General features: G+C 38.3%; 1 protein-coding gene across 2 annotated transcripts in view; it reads left to right on the forward strand.

Moving 5' to 3' along the window:
• Positions 1–18,330, forward strand: part of BARD1 (BRCA1 associated RING domain 1) — an 87,727-nt gene that overhangs the window by 55,165 nt on the left and 14,232 nt on the right. For both annotated transcript variants that reach the window (XM_025892114.2, XM_025892121.2), the window contains 3 exons: positions 6,860–6,968; positions 12,878–13,010; positions 13,555–13,647. In XM_025892114.2, the coding sequence (XP_025747899.1) occupies positions 6,860–6,968; positions 12,878–13,010; positions 13,555–13,647 (335 nt within the window). The remainder of the gene's footprint in view (positions 1–6,859; positions 6,969–12,877; positions 13,011–13,554; positions 13,648–18,330) is intronic.

Consider the following 18,330-nt stretch of genomic DNA (forward strand, 5'->3'; position numbering starts at 1 on the left):
ACTGCCCAGACCAAGGCCCTGCAATGTGGCACAGGTCTTCTGGGGCGGTGGGGGGAGGGGGGCTGGGACTGAGGCAAGATGGGCTGCAGGGCGTGGGGTTTGGTATAAGCAGGTCCGTGAATGTTGGCGCTGTACTGTTTCTCCCACGGGGCTGTTCGTTTGTGCCTGGCGGCTGGGGAGGGAAGTGGCTCCTTTGTTCCTGGTGGAGTCTCCCTGTGAAACTCCCTTATCACTCGGAGATGAGTAAGTAACTCTTCTGTATCCCCCAGATGTTTTTTAAACTGCTGTTTCTATGCTGCATCTCCCCTGGCTGTTCACTGAACTTTCTTAAAGGGTGGGAATTCCACTTTCTGAGGCCCTTTGGGCTTTCCCAGAACCCAGCTGGCTGATTTTTAGAATTTTAGGCTTTAACTCATTCTGGTTGTAAGAACTCAGTAATTTGGCTCCTCTCATTTTCAAAGCCCGGTGTTATGGGGAATTGTCTTCCCCATGTGAGCTCCCTGGTTACAGTCTGTTTTTTCTTCCTTCTTTGTGCCCATGGCTCCCTCCCTTCGGGGATGCCATGGTCCAATTAGCTTCCCACCATGTCTCTGCCCTTCCTTCCCTCTTCAGTGTGGGCTCTTTTCTGTCTTTCATTGTGGGGTTTGTTCTGCCAGTCTTTGGGTTGTTTTCTGGGTTATTTATACTGACAGGAGTGTCATCTGGTTGTGTCCATGGGACACACGGTGACCCTAGGGTCCTCTTACCCCACCATCTTCTCAGCCCCTCCTGCTCAGCTTCTTAAAGACAATCAGGGACACTTTCTACCTTCTCTGGTTACTGGAACATGAATGGAGAATCTTACAGAAATACTCTCCGTCCATTTGGCACATTATTGTCAGTTTTATAACTTGCATAGTATATAATATTTGAAGATTTCTCCGATTTTGTTACTAGTAGTTATCACTCTCAAATAGTAATGCATTAATAATAGAATATAGGTACTAAACAGAAGATGGACTTTTGTTATCTCATTAAATTTATCTTTAAATAGTCCCCATAGTCCATCCTCCAGCTCCTGGGGTCCACCCCCAGCCTCCTAGAGTTCACCCCTCAAATCCTGGGGTACATCCCCCAACTCCCATGCCCCCGATGCTGAGGCCCCCACTGCCCTCCAAAGGCCCTGGGAATATTCCTCCCCCTCCCCCAACCAACTGAAAGGCAGCTCCTTCTCCAGGCAAGTCTGTTGTGTGGTGTTTTCCTTCAGAGCTAAGTTTGGTGCTTCCGTACGGGGCTGTGTTGTGTCCCCACTGATCATTAAATGTCTCCCCCGAGGCCCGGCTTGCCAAAAATAAATAAATAAATAGTCCCCGTAGACTATAAAAACAAAGTTTACCTATTTTGCAGCCTTATCTAAGGCTGTGATTTTTTAAGAGGATGCCCGTGAAGATCATCTTACTGGTGCTTAGCACATGGCACACCAGTGAGACAGGGTCTGTGAGGAAATACTGTCTTTATTATATTTCTGATATGTATAGCGGAGTATCTCAAACCTATAAAGCTTTGGGTCTGCCTTTATATATTTTCGTCGAATGTAGTGATAGTTCTCAAGTACTGAATGCCAAAAAATGCTCTCTTTGTTTCTACATTCTTCAGGGCCCCTGTAAGCTAAAGGAGGCATGTAAGCCTGTCTCGAGTCCATTGATTTTCATTGCACTACAGACATAAGGAAGTCATGGCTAATGTAGTTTCTGTTGAAAGCATGTTTGATGGAAGACATACGTCCTTATACCAAACATAGATTCTTGTTATTCAACATTTGAGGTATAATTTTATTTATATATATATATATATATATATATATTTTTTTTTTTTAAAGTAATCTCTACACCCAGCGTGGGGCTTGCAATCAAGACCTCAAGATCAAGAGTCACATGCACTACTGACCAAGTTGGTCAGGTGCCCCAACATTTGATATTTTTTGATTGACTTTATACCTTTTCTGCTACTGTAAGAATTTAAGTTGAATTATTTCAGTTGCATGTAAAGCAAACTTTTAGAGAGGAGTAAAAATTTTTGTAACTTAGCCCTGGTAGGTAGAAGGTAGGTAGAAGGAAACCTGGGACAAAAATCCATCCTTAGAGTTATTTTTGGATGTCTTTAGAAGGGAGCAAAGCATGTATATGAGGGCTAGGGGACCTAGGTTAGAAAGTTCTATGTTCTGATGTGTTCTAGTATTAAGTTGTCATAAATGGTGCTAAGACCATGTGAATTTAAATTTTGGAGAGAAGGCTCAAGAGCTATTTTTTTTAGTAACACTTTTAAAATGTGAAAATACAGAATCTTTTTTAATCCAGGAGGTGGAGAGAGTCAACAACTCAGAAATATAATTAGGCATTAAATGTCTGTGGAATACCAGGTATAGGAAAAGAAAGAATGGAATATGAATTATTGCGAAGTTAAATGAATTTAAAAGCATCTTACTGAATACTGGTGGAGGGAAATCTTGAAACCTTATAAGGCAACACAAGGTTATCTAGGAATTAACAACATACAGTACTATCGTTGATACTCTTTATCTACCATCTTCATGGATAATTGGTGAAACCTCAGTCCTGCATCACAGGAGATGGAGCCTATTAAATCCTGTCATGTGGACCACTGAAATTTGAAATTAGAATCAAGTTTTTATGCGGCACCTTCAAAAACCCACAGCAAGAGGAGACAGGGCACACCTAAGATTTCTCCTTTATCACATGGGCACAAAAAAGTCATCCAACTTTTGATGGATAAGTTCACCAGTGAAGTCTCCTAATCCTGTATTTCCTCGTGGAGGCTATGATCCTTAACTCTGAATTTCCTACTACAAGGTTTTGGGACCCTAGGTCTTTTATGATTATGGAGGGACTATGTATATAGCAGAAGGTCATATTTATCTACTTCAGGCTTTATCTTTTGTTTAAATTTAATGTTAATCTAACACCTTACTGTTTTTTAAATCACATTTCACTTAGAATAATTTCTTATGTGCTTTGGGCTTTTGCTGTGCAAACTTTTGCCACTTTTTAAAGTAACATTTTGCATTTAGATGCAGTATTAATTCACTTAACTCTGATTTTACTCATGTTCCACATGAGAAATTTACCTCTTATGCGCTAAGAGTCCATTACCCAAGAGGGAAAATTCTGTTTCAACCTCAGATACAGAGGTTCAGATCTTCTATGCTTCATTGTTCACCTGAGAATATTTATACTGATGACTGGTCAAAACCTCAGTGGCTGTCCTTCTTCCCCACTGCCTTCAGTGCATCCACTGTGAACCTAAAACAAAAACTCTTCATCCCATCAGAACCACTTTGAGTGTATAGAGAGTAGCATATGCCTTTTTTTTTTTTTTTAAGAGATGTATAAAGTTTAGGATTTGGTTCTTGGTCTGCTATTAACAGTTTTTTTTTGCAAGGGTGTAGAATTCATAATTAGAAAATATTACGTGGACCATTGGACCTATTAATTGTCCCACTGCCCTAGTTAATTTTTTAAAAAAAAATTAATCTGCTATAACAGATAATTTGTTTCATAGCTTAAAAAAAAGGAAGTGTTGCTCTTTGAATTTCTGTGCCTTTCCTGCTTCACAGCAAGCCAAGTGACTTGAAAAATTAAAATCTGTATGTTTGCAGTTTTATAGGATTCATAAAGGATTTCATTCATGGACGATCTTGGTAGCCTGTCATGAGTGATAGGTTAGTAAAAAAAAGGCATTTTTGCATGAGTGTTCGGGACTGAATGGTCTGTATGTGTAAGTGCAAATTTGAATTTGCCCATCTCTCCTCCTCTTTTTGAGTGGTGAGCCTTCTCTTGGGCCTAGTTGTGGGCAGGTTCTACCATATTCTTGAGTAGAAAGGACACTAAAGGGTTGTACTATATTATGAACTCTTGCCTTTGGGGTAAGGTTGCAGTGTTAAACACAACAGTTCAACTCTTTAATAAGAGCTTCCTTCTCATTAGTCTTAGTAATCAAAAAGAATCCTAGTGAGGAAAGTTATTCTCACTGTCTTCAATTAATATTCAGTCACATTGATAGTCTTCTGTGCATGTGACAACATGTGACTTTTCTTCCAAGTGTTACCTTTTTTTCAAAAAAGAAGATAAATCGAATTATGTACATTTATTTATGTGTTTATTTACTTAAAGATTTATTTATTTATTTTGGGGGGGGGGAAGTGAGTGCGAGTGGGAGGAGGGAGAGAATCTCAAGCAGACTCCTCACCGAGCATGGAGCCAGACACGGGGCTTGATCTCATGACCTATGAGATCATGACCTGGGCCGAAACCACGAGGCGGTCGCTTAACTGACTGAGCCACGCAGGCGCCCTTAATTATGTGCATTTAAAACCAATTTTTTTTTTTTTTACACTAAGTGTAAATGTTAGCCCATTCAAATATATCATTATGTGGAAAAAAGTTGGATGACTTTTTTGTGCCCATGTGATAAAGGAGAAATCTTAGGTGTGCCCTGTCTCCTCTTGCTGTGGGTTTTTGAAGGTGCCGCATAAAAACTTGATTCTAATTTCAAATTTCAGTGGTCCACATGACAGGATTTAATAGGCTCCATCTCCTGTGATGCAGGACTGAGGTTTCACCAATTATCTTTCGGTCTGTAGCATTTGTATGTGCCATTCTCCAGTTCATCAGCAATACCGGAGGGCTAAGGGTTTAGTGGACTGTATAGAAGCAGAAGCGTCCCTAATGCAAGTGCATGTCTAAAGACCATATGAGAGAGTGAGCTTTGTGTAGTTAAGGCTCGAAGTATAAATTAGAAGCCTGCCAGTTATTTTATGAAGGAAAACTTTTATAGACAGTACAAGCATCTCACTTGTTCAGACAGTTGTTTTACTGGTTACTTTTTGTTTGAGGCACACTAGCTGCTGATGGTACTTTTGGGAAATACTTTCATAAACATTGTTTTATGTTGTCATAGTGGTTATTCATATCTGTGTAAAACAAGTATACTGTAGTTACTGTTTATTAAAGTATACTTGCCTAGGCTCTTTTATTTCTTTGAAGTGTGAAATTTACAGTTGTCTTTTTTAAAAAGTCCTTGGTGTACAGTGATTTTTTTTGTTGTTGTTTATTCATTTTTGTACTTGGTTTAAGACCTAGAATATTGATTCATTATCTCAGATTTCTATTTTGATTGTCATACTTGCAGAATATATGTGTGAGGGGATTATTTATTTGGCATGTGAGCACAGTAAGAGAATGAAATTAAGAAGTATCAAGTATAGTGGATGAAATCAAGTACCTTTTGAAATAAACTGAGATTCCTCTAAATGTATGGGAATTTGGAAAGACCCCAAATCGAGCACAGTGGCTTGTCGCTTTGTTGTAAACCAGAAGGCAGAAACACAGTACAGTTCTTGGCTGGAGAAGGACTGTTGCCAGAGAAGGGTTGCAAATTATTGAACCTAGGCCTAAAGGGAAATCTGAGAGTACTAATTTATCGATGTTTGTGGGCACATCCCAAGAAGAGTGAGTGATCGGATAGTCATGAGTGGCAGTCATTAGAGAAATGGTTACTGTGGTTTATTTCTTCATTCACTAGCTATCTTTTCCTGCTATGCCATCAAAACCACTTTCTCCAAGGTCATTAATGTCCTTGTCTCCAAACCAAATTGGTGCTTCTGTCCCTCATCTATATGCCCTTCACACAGCATCAGAGTTGACTCCTTCCTCCTTCCTCTTCCTTCTACTGTTTCCTTCCAGATCTCTCTCTGTACATTCAGTTCAATTTTAAAAACTGGTATTGTACCGTGTTTATCATTTTATGTCCTCTTGAACACATTGCATGTTCATATGCACTTTAATGGCCATTACATGGATATACCATAATCTGAAAAACCATAAAAGCTTATAAAAGAAATGCTCATTTTAGGAAACTTTTTTGTCATAATAAAAAATTGAAATTATTATGAAACCATATGTAAGGAAGTGGAAGGGTAGACAAAAGTATATTTTTAATATAATTTTTACAATAATTTTATAATAAAATTATAATTGTATATAATAAATTAAATAATTATAATTATAATTATAAAACTAATGATGGGCAATGTTGACTATTGGAATAAACAAGAAAAACACAACCTTAGTCAAGTCATTGGAACTTCGTTCTTTCTGTTTTCTTACGTATGAAATGGCAGACTTCTCTACTATTTCTGAATTATCTTCCAGTGTAACATATTCTGTGACTTGTGAATTAGTACACGCTGAGATGTCTGCGTCAGCTTGTTCCCTAAACCACCAGTTGATTCTCTTGATGGCTGTGATTACTACACAATGTACATCCATATTAAAGTTAATTTTCAAAGTGCCCTGCTCACTGCTTTATTCATTTGTTTGTCATGTGGCATGGTTTTCTTTCTGCAGATCTGAATTCCTGTCTTGTGTATTTATCTAATTTCTTTATTTGTTTATGTAGAATATAGAGCTTATAATAGCTATGGGAAATCATTTTTATTTGCGTTTGAAAGTCTCTTGCCCTTGGTGATTAATGATTATGAAACTATATTAGAAATATGCATATGAATACAGAAGAATACAGAGTTGTGAAAAAATTCATGTGTAAGTAACAACATATTCAATTAAAAATACTCCCTAGAATGGTCTGATGTCAAATTGAAATTTCACATCTTTTTTCCATTGAATTCAGCAGCTTGTGATACTTGATCCTTAACGCTTTGTGTGAATTCTGAGTCATTCATTTTAGTAAAAGTTGTATATTATTAAGGAAGTTTAAAAATTCTTCCCCTGGTGCATCCATTTAGTTAAAAATCAAGTCACACATTCTATTTACTTAAACCCATCTTCACTTATTTTGCCAGTAACATATTTGGTTTGCGACCTGTGGATTATGCAAATGGTGAAAATATGAAATCACTATTGCTGCTGCCAGAGAAGAATGAATCATCATCAACTCGCCATTGCTCAGTAGTAAGTATGGATTAGGCTTTGGGAAAAGTATGTCTTTTATTGAAATTGGTTGTGAAAGGAACATAATAGGAAAATTTCTACTTAGCAAATTGCTTTCAATCACCAATTATTGAACACTTCCTTTGTATTAGGAATTGTGAGTTCAAACACTATTATCATCAGAATAAGTCTAACAACAAGTATTTTTTGAACCCCCCCCTCTGTATTTTAGGGAGCATTCATACTGCAACCAATGTGACAGATGGAGCTCTTGTTCTCAAGTAGCTAACACTGTAATGAGAGATAGGAAAGAGAGAGACTATAAATATGTAAGCTAATATAAATGAAATAGTTTCAGGACCTTACAAATGTGTGGTTTGAAGATTTTGTAGAATGTAATTGAGTGGAGGTGGAAGGCTCCAGTTTAAAAGGTACTGCTTTAGCTGGGGTCATTGAGGAGGGCCTCCAGAGAGCTGATGTTTGATGTGAAACTTGAATGAGGAGGACGAGGCATCCGGGTGAACATCTGTCTGGATGACAAGTGTTCCCTATAGCAAATGTTGTATAGGGTCCCTCAGTGGATGAGCTTGGTGTGTTTGAAGGTTAGAGAGAAGGTCATACTTGCTGGCGACTAGTCAGTGTCTAAGAGTAATGGAAACCACTGAAAGGATTTAAAGCAAGGAAATGACACGATTCAGTTTATGTTTTAGAAAGTTCACTCTGGCTGATTTGTAGTAAAGAGACAGGTGGGGCAAGAGCAGAAGCAGGGCGGTTACTGAGGACTGTTTCACTGTGATGAGAAGAGATAGCGCCTGGATTAAGGTAATGGCCTTGGAGATTGTGAGAAGTAATGAGGTTTAGTGTATATTTTTGAGTTAATGGCAACAAATTTTCTGATGAATTATATATGAAGTGTGGATAAATAGAATTAGTGTGACTTCAGCAGTGGGGTGGTAGATGATGGTGCCATTTCCTGCTGTGGGGAAGGAAACCAGTAATTCCCTGCCAATTTTATGTCTAAGGCAGCAAACATGTTGAACGGGCAGGTGGGTCTGTAGCTTAGGAAAGAGCTATAAGTTAGAGAAAGTGGAAGGAATGCTTATTCCTTAGGAACTTATGGTTTAGTGGGGAATATAGATGTTAAAAAAGTTTATTTTATACTGTAATAAATTTATAATAGAAGCCATAAAAATGTACAGTAGATTCATAGAGAAGGAAGAAGCTGACTTCAGGAGTGATCAGAAGAGCTTCACAGAGAAGGTGACAAAGAAGGCATGTAAACTTGTAAAGGTAAAAGTTTTAGCAAGGTGCCTAATAGAATGTTGGCTGCAGATAACAAAAGTTACTTAAATGCCTAAAGGCAGTGTTTTATTTTATCTAAAGATAATCTCAATATAGGAGAGCTTTCCTTGGTGAGTTCAGCAATTAAATGGCTGCACCAGAGACCCAAATTCTGTCTTCCTGCGTTGCCGTCCTCAGCTTGATGGCTTGGTCCTCACTTCACTAATCTCCCCTCAGTGGTTATAGGACGATTGCCACAATTGTAGATGGGACAGTATCCAGTGTTAAAAGAGGGACTAAAACGTTCCCCAGAAGCCTTCCACTGGACTTCCCCTTATGTCTTACTGGTCAGAACTGGTCACACAATTGGTGCTGACATACGTGGATATCTGTAAAAATTGGGATTCTGTTAGTGTGGAGGAAGTGAGGCATGGATCCAGTGAGCATTGCCCCACTGTGAATCAGCTATACAAAGTGGGGATGGCAGTTCAAATCTAAGGAACAACAGCTTGAAGACAAGGAGGTGTAAAGAACCTTCAAAATCTGAGAAACTAGAGTTAGCGTGAGAAGAGCAGAAGGTGTATTATTAGATAGGAGCTGGAGCGAAGTTGGGATCAGACTGTAAAAGGCTTTGGATGCCCTGAGGAGGAGTTTAGGCATTACTGGTCCACTCAGTGGGGTACTCGCAGTGTGTTTTAGTGCAGAGGACAGTTCAGAGTGGGCCGAGACCGAAGACTTGTTGGGAGGCTGTGAGGTAGACAGAACTCTGATGTGAAAGGGTGGTGTGATGTGGGCAGGGAGAGAAGAGGGGTTTTCAGGAGAGGGGTGTGGCAGGCACATCACAACTGCCCAGAAAGGGGAAGATGAGAGAAAGAGATGACTTGAGGTCTGTGACCAGAGGTCCTGCACATCTTGTCTGGTGAGGGCAGTGGCGCGGTGATTGATCCCATTGTTGCAGATGAGGAGGTGACCTAAGGTACTTGAGGGGATCATAGGTGCTGTTGCAGGCTAGTTACCTTTGTACTCGGAGAACTCTCTATCTCCTCCCTTCTCCTGGACGTCAGCTCTGCAAATGGGCACCAAGCTGGGATTTTGATAATGAACTGAAAGAGAAAGTAGAAGTCAGCAGTTTAATTTTCTTAGTTTATAAATGAGAAAGCTGAAACCTAGTTTGATTTGCTCATGGTTAAGGAGCCATTACAAAAAAAAAAAGAGTAAGTTTTTTTTTTTTTTTGAATGGATCAGTTAGAACTTGAGTTTCTTACATCTTAGGTAAGTAGTTATTCAGTCCCACCACACTTAATATGGTAAAATAAATTGGCATTTATTTTATTCATTAGGACTTGGACTCTCCTGGCAGAACATAGAACTAAGAACTAAGTTGTCGTTTGCCAGTCTTGCTTTTATGAAAAGCTGGAGAAGGATTGTTTTAAATGTGTCAAAAATAAAGATGTCACTATGGTATTGTTGGAGCGTGAAAATGGGAAATTGGTTATCGTCCTCTCAATTATACTGTCCATTTACTGTTTTTATTAAATGTAATAAACCTACACTTTCCTCATGTCACGTGGACATGGCCTGAGGATATCATTGTTTACTACCTTAGTGGTAGATTTTTGGCTAAGGAAAAGCTAATGGCTAGAAGTCCTAAGTTGAAAGGGTTGTGTCTCTCTGGAATCTGTCTTCCCTCAGCTGCTTCTAGACTCCCTTTCACTCACTCTTTTTCAGCCACATTGGGCTGCCTCACTGTTTCTTAAATACACCAACCACGCTCCCATTTCAGGTCCTCCGCACTAGCTGTTTTCTCTGCCAGGAACAGTTGTAGGGAGCTCGGTGTACACGTGGCATCCGACTCTGGTGTAGTCCTATCAGGGAGCGCTCTGTACAGCCCTATCTTACATAGCAGAGTGCTTCCTGTCCTCCCAACCCGGCTTTATTTTCCCGTACCACTAATCGTCTGGCAAAATATATTTTTATTTTATTGGATTTTTTCCCCCATTGTTTTTATGCCCACAGCCAGGTGCCTAGATACCAACAGACCCAAGACTTTGTTTGAGTTTTTACTTCTTAGAATTTAGCTCAGTGCTTTAAGATAATGGCATGGGTATTGAGAAATATTTATCTGCTTTATGCGAAACAGCAATGCAGGCATGATGATAAATGTGTTCACGTATCTGACAAATATTTATTGGGTGTCTGCAATATATCAGTCAGTGTTCCAGGCACTTGGGGATACTGTGATCTCTGCTAGGTTGGAACTTCAATTTGAGAGTGAAGATGGAGACACATGGGGCGCCTGGCTGGCTCAGTCGGTTAAGCGTCTGCCTTTAGCTCAGGTCATGGTCCCAGGGTCCTGGGATCGAGCTCCCTTGGAGGGCTCCCTGTTCAGCAGGGAGTCTGCTTCCCCCTCTCCCTCTGCCCTTCCCCTTGGTGTGTTCTCTCACAGTCTTGCTCTCTCGCAAATAAATAAATAAAATCTTTTAAAAAAAGAGTTTGTTTAATGTCATTGTACATAGTAACTAATATCTATAGAGTCAGGGTACTGAACCCTTGGGATGTTTTCTGAACATCTTTTGAACCTCATGGTTCTAAGATCTCTGTTTATTCAAGCCAAATTCCTCGCCCACCCCTCACCTCCTGTTACAAATCAGATGTGTGGCATTGGTGGCTGTTTGCTTTATTATTATTTTTTTAATAGTAATTCTTAACTAAGAAATTAGTGCCAGTTTCTATTTTTTATTCAAATGTAGAAACTGATAGGAAAATGCTTGACCCACTTTGGTGCTTTTCTGGGGTTGATGGAAATAGTATCATATGCTATATTTAGAATTGATATCTTTTCACTCTTGGTATTTTGTGCAGAGAACTCATTTAGCTGAAGTGGAGTTATATAAATTGGAAAGTAATGTGTTGCATTTAGAGCTATTTTTGTGACACTTATTTGTATAACTGACAATTTTTGAATTACTATTTTTTTTACTATTATTATTATTTTTTAAAGATTTTATTTATTTATTTGACAGAGAGAGAGCGAGAGAGTGAACACGAGCAGGGAGAGTAGGAGAGGGAGTAGCAGGCTTCCTGCCGAGCAGGGAGCCTGATGCGGGGCTCGATCCCAGGACCCTGGGATCATGACCTGAGCCAAAGGCAGACGCTTAACGACTGAGCCACTCAGGCGCCCCCCTCTTTTTTACTAGTATTTAGTAATTGAATGATCCATAAAGTGTACTGCACTATTTTCATCTTAAGGAATATTTGCAGTGTTTAGATTAGACATTGTTACATCACCTTATAACTTAGTGAATAGGGGAGATACATATACAGAAATGTGATGTCAATATGTGTAAACTCGTCCAGTAAAACCTTTGCCCCTTGAGCCCTAGATGAATAAGTAATTCAGGAAACTTTAACTTCTAATGCTGAATATTGCCATCAAAAAAACCTTTTACAGAAATCTACTATAGATCTATTCAATAGATTTGAATGAATGAGGTCGATCTGTTTATGGATATAGCTTAACAACTTAGATGTTACCTTGTAGGGCGTCAGACTGAATTATCACTACTCTGATATGTGAAGTGAATATTTAAATACTAACTGTCTCAAATCTAGTTGCTGAACTGTACTAGTGATCATACCTTCAGTGTTTCACTCATGTTCTTCGGAGCTTTTGAGAACCCAGAAAAATCCTCTGCATATAAAGTTACACAACGTCAGAAGGCCCTGTGTCTTGTATTTGAAAGTTCCAGTACTCTGTTTGGCTTTTTGTCCTCTAATTCAGTGGTGCTGGTTTGCTTTTTCTTTTCTTCTCTGCTGGGTCGTTGCTCGTCTCTTACCGGATGGCTTGTGGCCAGCCCTCACTCCAGTTCTGTTCGTTAAGTTCTGTTGGCTGCTGTTGGGCACACATCTCCTTGTTTCTTTGACTCTTTCACTTCTGATCTCAAATGCTGTCCACTGGTGTCTTCTCTTTGTTTTTGTTTCCTGTAAGCTCTGTCTCTCTCTTCAAGTGAAAATATTGGTCGTTGTTAGAGCAGTTCTTTCCTTTTCATGAGCTGCGTTGAGTTATTACTGTTGGTGGATCTGATCTAAGTTTTGTGTTCTCTTGTCTGTTTTAATTTTCTTGGTTTTGATAGGTAGCTGTTTTGATGTTAAGAGTTCGGATTTTTGATTTTTGAGCTCCGTGCTATTAGAAGCTTTAGTATTCTTTGATTTTTCACATAATCTCAGTTTAAAATAACAAGACCAAACAGTTTTAACTTCAGTGGAGTAAGTTAGTGGAGGGGAGATAAGGAATTGATCATTTTTTAAGGGGGTGTTTTGGGTTACTTAAGGAAAAAATAAAAGGCTTCCTGGTGACAGAATGAAGTCGTAAAATCTTACAGAAATCCAGTTTAGAATCAAGGAGACAAGATGCCCTGGGTTTAGATTGCTATTCCAAATAACGTTTTATTGGGGGAAAAAATAAGGGACTAATAAAATGCATTGAGCATTAAGGCTCTTGAGTGACGATTCGATGGACATTGTGGGGAATCACTGGATAGAGGAAGGTAAGTACAGAGACTCAAGCTTCTATCAAGTGCAAGTCAGTTAATATCTTTCTCTAGTCTTTAAATAATTTTAACACTGTGGTATCTCCCCTTTCTTAACAGATGAACACTGGTCAGCGTAGGGATGGACCTCTCGTGCTTATAGGCAGTGGGCTTTCTTCAGAACAACAAAAAATGCTCAGTGAGCTTGCAGCAATTCTTAAGGTTAAAAAATGTGCTGAATTTGACAATACAGGTGAGTTTTATATATTTATTTTTGGTTCAAAAAATTTTTAAATAGGTAATCCCTTTGTAGACCTCCCTTGATAATTTATATGTTTTAACTACTGGGGATTGGCAGTATGCTTTGAATCTTGTAATACATCAGAAATGTGTTTATAGTTATAAACTACTTACAGGCCTAATTTAGTTAGGAAACATGAAGTTTAAAGCTTTGCACATATTCTAGGACAGAATAAGTGTCAGAAGGGCAAACTTCTGAGTTCACTAATGACAGATAAATTGTGTGCAATGGAATGCTTTAATTCTTTAGTTATAATTTGAAAATAAAAATATATGTTTGCTAATGTGGCTTTAAGGTACATGGTTTATGATCTGATTTTTCATGTTGTTGGCCAGGATGGAGAATGATACTAAATTTAAAAAGTCTTATATCTAAGTATAAAGATTGTTGCTTTTGAAGAAAATTCAGATTATGAAGCGCTGACTAACTGGTTCTTATAGTTAAAGAATTATTTTGGTTTATATCTCTGTTTTTCTTCTTTTTTTTTGTATTCTAGTAACTCATGTCATTGTTCCTGGGGATACAGTTCAAAGTACCCTAAAATGTATGCTTGGGATTCTCAGTGGATGTTGGATCTTAAAATTTGAATGTAAGTACTGGACTTGGGAGAACTACAACATGAATTGACTAATTTCATTTTTTATGGTGTTCTATTGCCAGTAATTATTTAAGGAACTAAATGCTATTTTTTTTTTTTTTTTTTACCCCCTGGTTAGTCACTGTATTTTGAAAAAACTTATATTAATGGTATCATTTAGATGTTGTTGATGTGTCCACAGAAGTGCTTTTTAGTCTTCTTTAAAGTCTTTTTTTCTCTACTATGAACTATTTTAATAAAGAGTAAATGGATTATATAGTAGACTTTTAAGCTTAAGCAATCCATATCACTGTTGAGATATATTTAACTTAATAAACACGTTTTAAATATACTACCATGATGTGAAATAGTTTATGGCTTTCATTTTATGACCTTTTTTTCGGGGTGGGGAAGGAATAGAGGGCGAGGGAGAGAGAGAATCTTAAGCAGGCTCCACACCCAGCGCAGAGCCCGACGCGGGGCTCAGTCTCACCCCTCTGAGATCATGACCTGAGCTGAAACCAAGAGTCAGACACTTAATCAACTGAGCCACCCAGGCACCCCTTGCTTTATGATTTCTAAAAAACTGTGCACGCTTTCTTAGCTGATCCAGTGTATCTTTAGAAACTGTTGGAAGTTTCGACTGCCTTGTACTACCTGAGTTGAAGTGATTACACCAGCTGTTATCCACACCTCTGCTAAAGATGTATCGTCCTTATCTGCTTCTTCTTGGTGCTCAAGCACCACTTTGAGAACTGCCTTTCACCTTCCCTGCTCTCACTTGTTCGCTTTTCTTACCCTTAGATTCACTTAGGACTTCAAACAACAAAAGAAAGCATGTACAGGGTTAATTCCTATTCTTCAACAGCTAAAGTATCTACTTTGCATGTGATGACTAAAATAGGACGGTGGGTATATCTGTTTTGTGCACTAGTTTTTTAGAAGAGAATAATGGTTGTAAAAGAGGTACACAGGGGTCTTGTGATGATGGGGCCGAGTATCTTGATCCTAGCAGTGGTACATTACACACATGATTAAATTGTATAGATCTGCATGCATATGCATACACACAGACCTGAGTGCATGTGTAACTGATGAAATCTGAATAAGCTCTATGGATTGTATCTGTGTCAATTCGTGGTTTTGATATTGTGCTCTAAATGTGTGTAGGGAGTTAGATTGGACCCTGGAGGAAGGGCGCATGGGACTTCCCTGTACATTTCTGTGTATCATCCTGTGAATCTATAATTATTTCAGATTAAAAAGACAAAAAAGGATAGCAAGTATTTTTAATGAAACTTTGTTTTTAAGAAGCAAAGGATGGATTAGAATTAGTTTTAAAAAACTTTATGTTATGGCTTTGTGCTTTGAAGGTTTTATGGTAGAAATGCTTGATTTATCAAGATCTTAATTGTGTTATTAATTTGATCTCTAGTTTGAAATTAATTGGGTTTGTAGAACGGTTTCCCTTTAGCAATTGGTATTCATGTCCTTTTTAAATGCAGCTACCACTGTCCTTGTGATGCCAGTCTCCACTGATGGGTCAGATCCAGCGAAGGCTGTGACCAGCACTGTTACTCATCTCTGCTCATCCTATCTGTGATTAGTCTGTCCTGGTTATGACCAGTTCAAGGAGTATGATAAGCAGTTGGACTGACGGATTATGTACATAGAAAAAAAAAGTTTCCCTTTCTGCCTCACTCTTATTTTTGAACTTCTTTTTCCTTTTAAATCTGTGGCAAGTCTTATTGGGCCTCAGTGTTTAAAACATTTGGTTTCATGACTGTAGATGCTGTTTTATTGAAACTGCTCCAGAAGCTTTGCCAGCGGTTATAGGAAGGAACAGATTTTCGTAATAACAAGGTCTTAACAATAAAGAAGCCATGTGAAATTTTGAATGTTAAAGCATTGCTAGTTTAAGTCTTGTTCTTGTGAATACGCTCAACTTGCATCTGGTTAAATGTACATGCTACATGATTCATTTCCATAAAATCTGCCTTCTTTAAGAAATGGAAGTTTTATCATTTTAATGGCTTGGCCATGTCATTTTTATAGAATCACAATGGACTCAAGCTGACTCAGTAGTGTGCTGTTCGGTGATTCTCACAGTGCTTAATAACACACTCCAGTGTCAGTAGTTCTGTAGGATAAAGGATGCATGGAATCTTTTTTTTTTTGTTAATTGTTTTAATTTTTAAAAAGATTTATTTATTTATTTATTTATTTATTTATTTATTTATTTATTTATTTATTTGACACAGAGAGCGCACAAGCAGGGGCGTGGCAGGTAGAGCAGGAGAGGGAGAAGGCGGCTCCCTGCTGAGCAGGGAGCCCCGCCTGCGGGGCTACATCCTAGGACCCTGGGATCATGACCTGAGCTGAAGGCAGACACTTAACCAACTGAGCCACCCAGGCACCCTCGTAATTGCATGGAATCTCTTACTAAAGTTCATATCCTTGTACTTTCTAACAGAGTCCAAAGAGAAATAGGGTCAGGGTTTGGGACAATTCATGTTGTGTTGTAAATGGTCATTGGGTCTATCAAGAGAAGGCAAGAAACTGCAAATACCTTCTGTCCTAATACATATTTCTCACTACATTGTTTTTTTTGCGTCAGACACGTCAGTATGATTTTTTAACGTGTTCAGATCTATTCAGAACTTTCTGAAACAAACATGTATGTTGAAGAAACATGAGATGGACCAAAGCTTTCAAAATTAATTGTAAAGATTTATGACTTACTGAAAGTAGGTCTTGTGGTTGAAGATACCGATTAGCTTCCTGGTAGACAAAATCTTTACTTGTTTAACTATGTGGAAACTTCAGTATTCTCTTTTCATGGGATTTTTCCATAAACCAAGTAGATTCAAGAGGAAATTCTATCTAAACTTTTCTCTGTAGATAATTACCAAAATAATCTAACAAATTAAATTTAAACAAATTAACAAAAAGGAATTATAGCTATCTAAATTTACCTATTGGAAATGTTCTGTTTAACCATGTTTGTCTTAATTGGTTACTATCTCCTTATTTTCCCACATTATATATGTAGAGTGTGTCACAGTTAATGGATATACCAGTGGGGATTCTGAGAATAGGCTATAGTTAGACTATTGTGCCAGCCATTTGTTTCATATTTATTTTATAAATATTTTACAGAAATGAGAGATACAGATAGGAAAATTCCTTTAAGATTAAGTTTATGACTGAGCTCCTGCTTAAGTCCTGGTTCTGGTGCTAATTCCTCACATGCAACTTGGAACCGTCATCGTACAAGGGTGAATTTGGGTAATTAAAGACATGACTAGAATGAAAAAATAGAAGATACACAAATAAGTGATTTTTATTCACCTTTTAGACTGTGAATACGGCCGAACTACATCCTAAAGATGTAAACTAGCCTTCAAAAAGAGGAAATGTCTTTTATTGACCTATCCTTTTAGTACACTGCTTTCAAAATTTCCTCTAGCCTCAGCTTTTTTTTTTTTAATCTGCCTCTTCACTTCTCATCTCAATGTGAAGAGAGCAGATGGCTGTCATCTTTTCTTAATAATCTCTCCTTCTTCCCTGTTCTCCTCTTAAGTTTCGCTGCTGCAGAAGTTTTGAAAGTCCTTAACAGCCGAGGGCATTGCCATGGGAATGTGCCAAATATTTTACACTGGACTGTGTCTGTGAGGTGAGGAAGCACCAAGTAGGGTGTTTTTTTGTTTATGTTTCAGTTGAGGTGGATGGAACCTAAAAGACAATCATCATACCATCATATTATAAATAACCTCATAATCAGGTTAACAAACTTAGACTTTTCTATTAAATATGTTTCTTCAAATTTTATTCTATTCAATAAAATGAATAGAATCTATTCAGTTCTATTTAAACTTTGCTAATTTCTAAAAAAATAAATATACCAAAGCATTTCTTTTTTTTGTTATGTTAATCACCATACATTACATCATTAGTTTTTAATGTAGTATTCCATGATTGTTTGCACATAACACCCAGTGCTCCATGCAGAACGTGCCCTCTTTAATACCCATGACCAGGCTAACCCGTCCCCCCACCCCCTCCCCTCTAGAACCCTCAGTTTGTTTCTCAGAGTCCATCGTCTCTCATGGTCGTCTCCCCCTCCGATTCCCCCCTTCATTTTCCCTTCCTGCTATCATCATCTTCTTCTTTTTTTTTTTTTTTAACATATAAATGTATTATTTGTTTCAGAGGTACAGGTCTGTGATTCAGAGTCTTACACAATTCACAGCACTCACCATAGCACATACCCTTCCCAGTGTCTATCACCCAGCCAGCCATCCCTCCCAATCCCCAACACTCCAGCAACCCTCAGTTTGTTTCCTGAGATTAAGAATTCCTCATATCAGTGAGGTCATATGATACACGTCTTTCTCTGATTGACTTATTTTGCTCAGCATAATACCCTCCAGTTCCATCCACGTCTTTGCAAATGGCAAGCTTTCATTCCTTTTGATGGCTGCATAATATTCCATTGTGTGTGTATACATATATATGTATATATATGTACACACACACCACATCTTCTTTCTCCATTCTTCTGTCGATGGACATCTTGGCTCTTTCCATAGTTTGGCTATTGTGGACATTGCTGCTATAAACATCAGGGTGCACGTAATACCCCTTCGGATCCCTACGTTTGTATCTTTGGGGTAAATACCCAGTAGTGCGATT

This window comes from Callorhinus ursinus, unplaced genomic scaffold (assembly GCF_003265705.2).
Source record: "Callorhinus ursinus isolate GAN/ISIS: 27379988/994484 unplaced genomic scaffold, GSC_fseal_2.0 scaffold2, whole genome shotgun sequence".
NCBI lineage: Eukaryota > Metazoa > Chordata > Mammalia > Carnivora > Otariidae > Callorhinus > Callorhinus ursinus.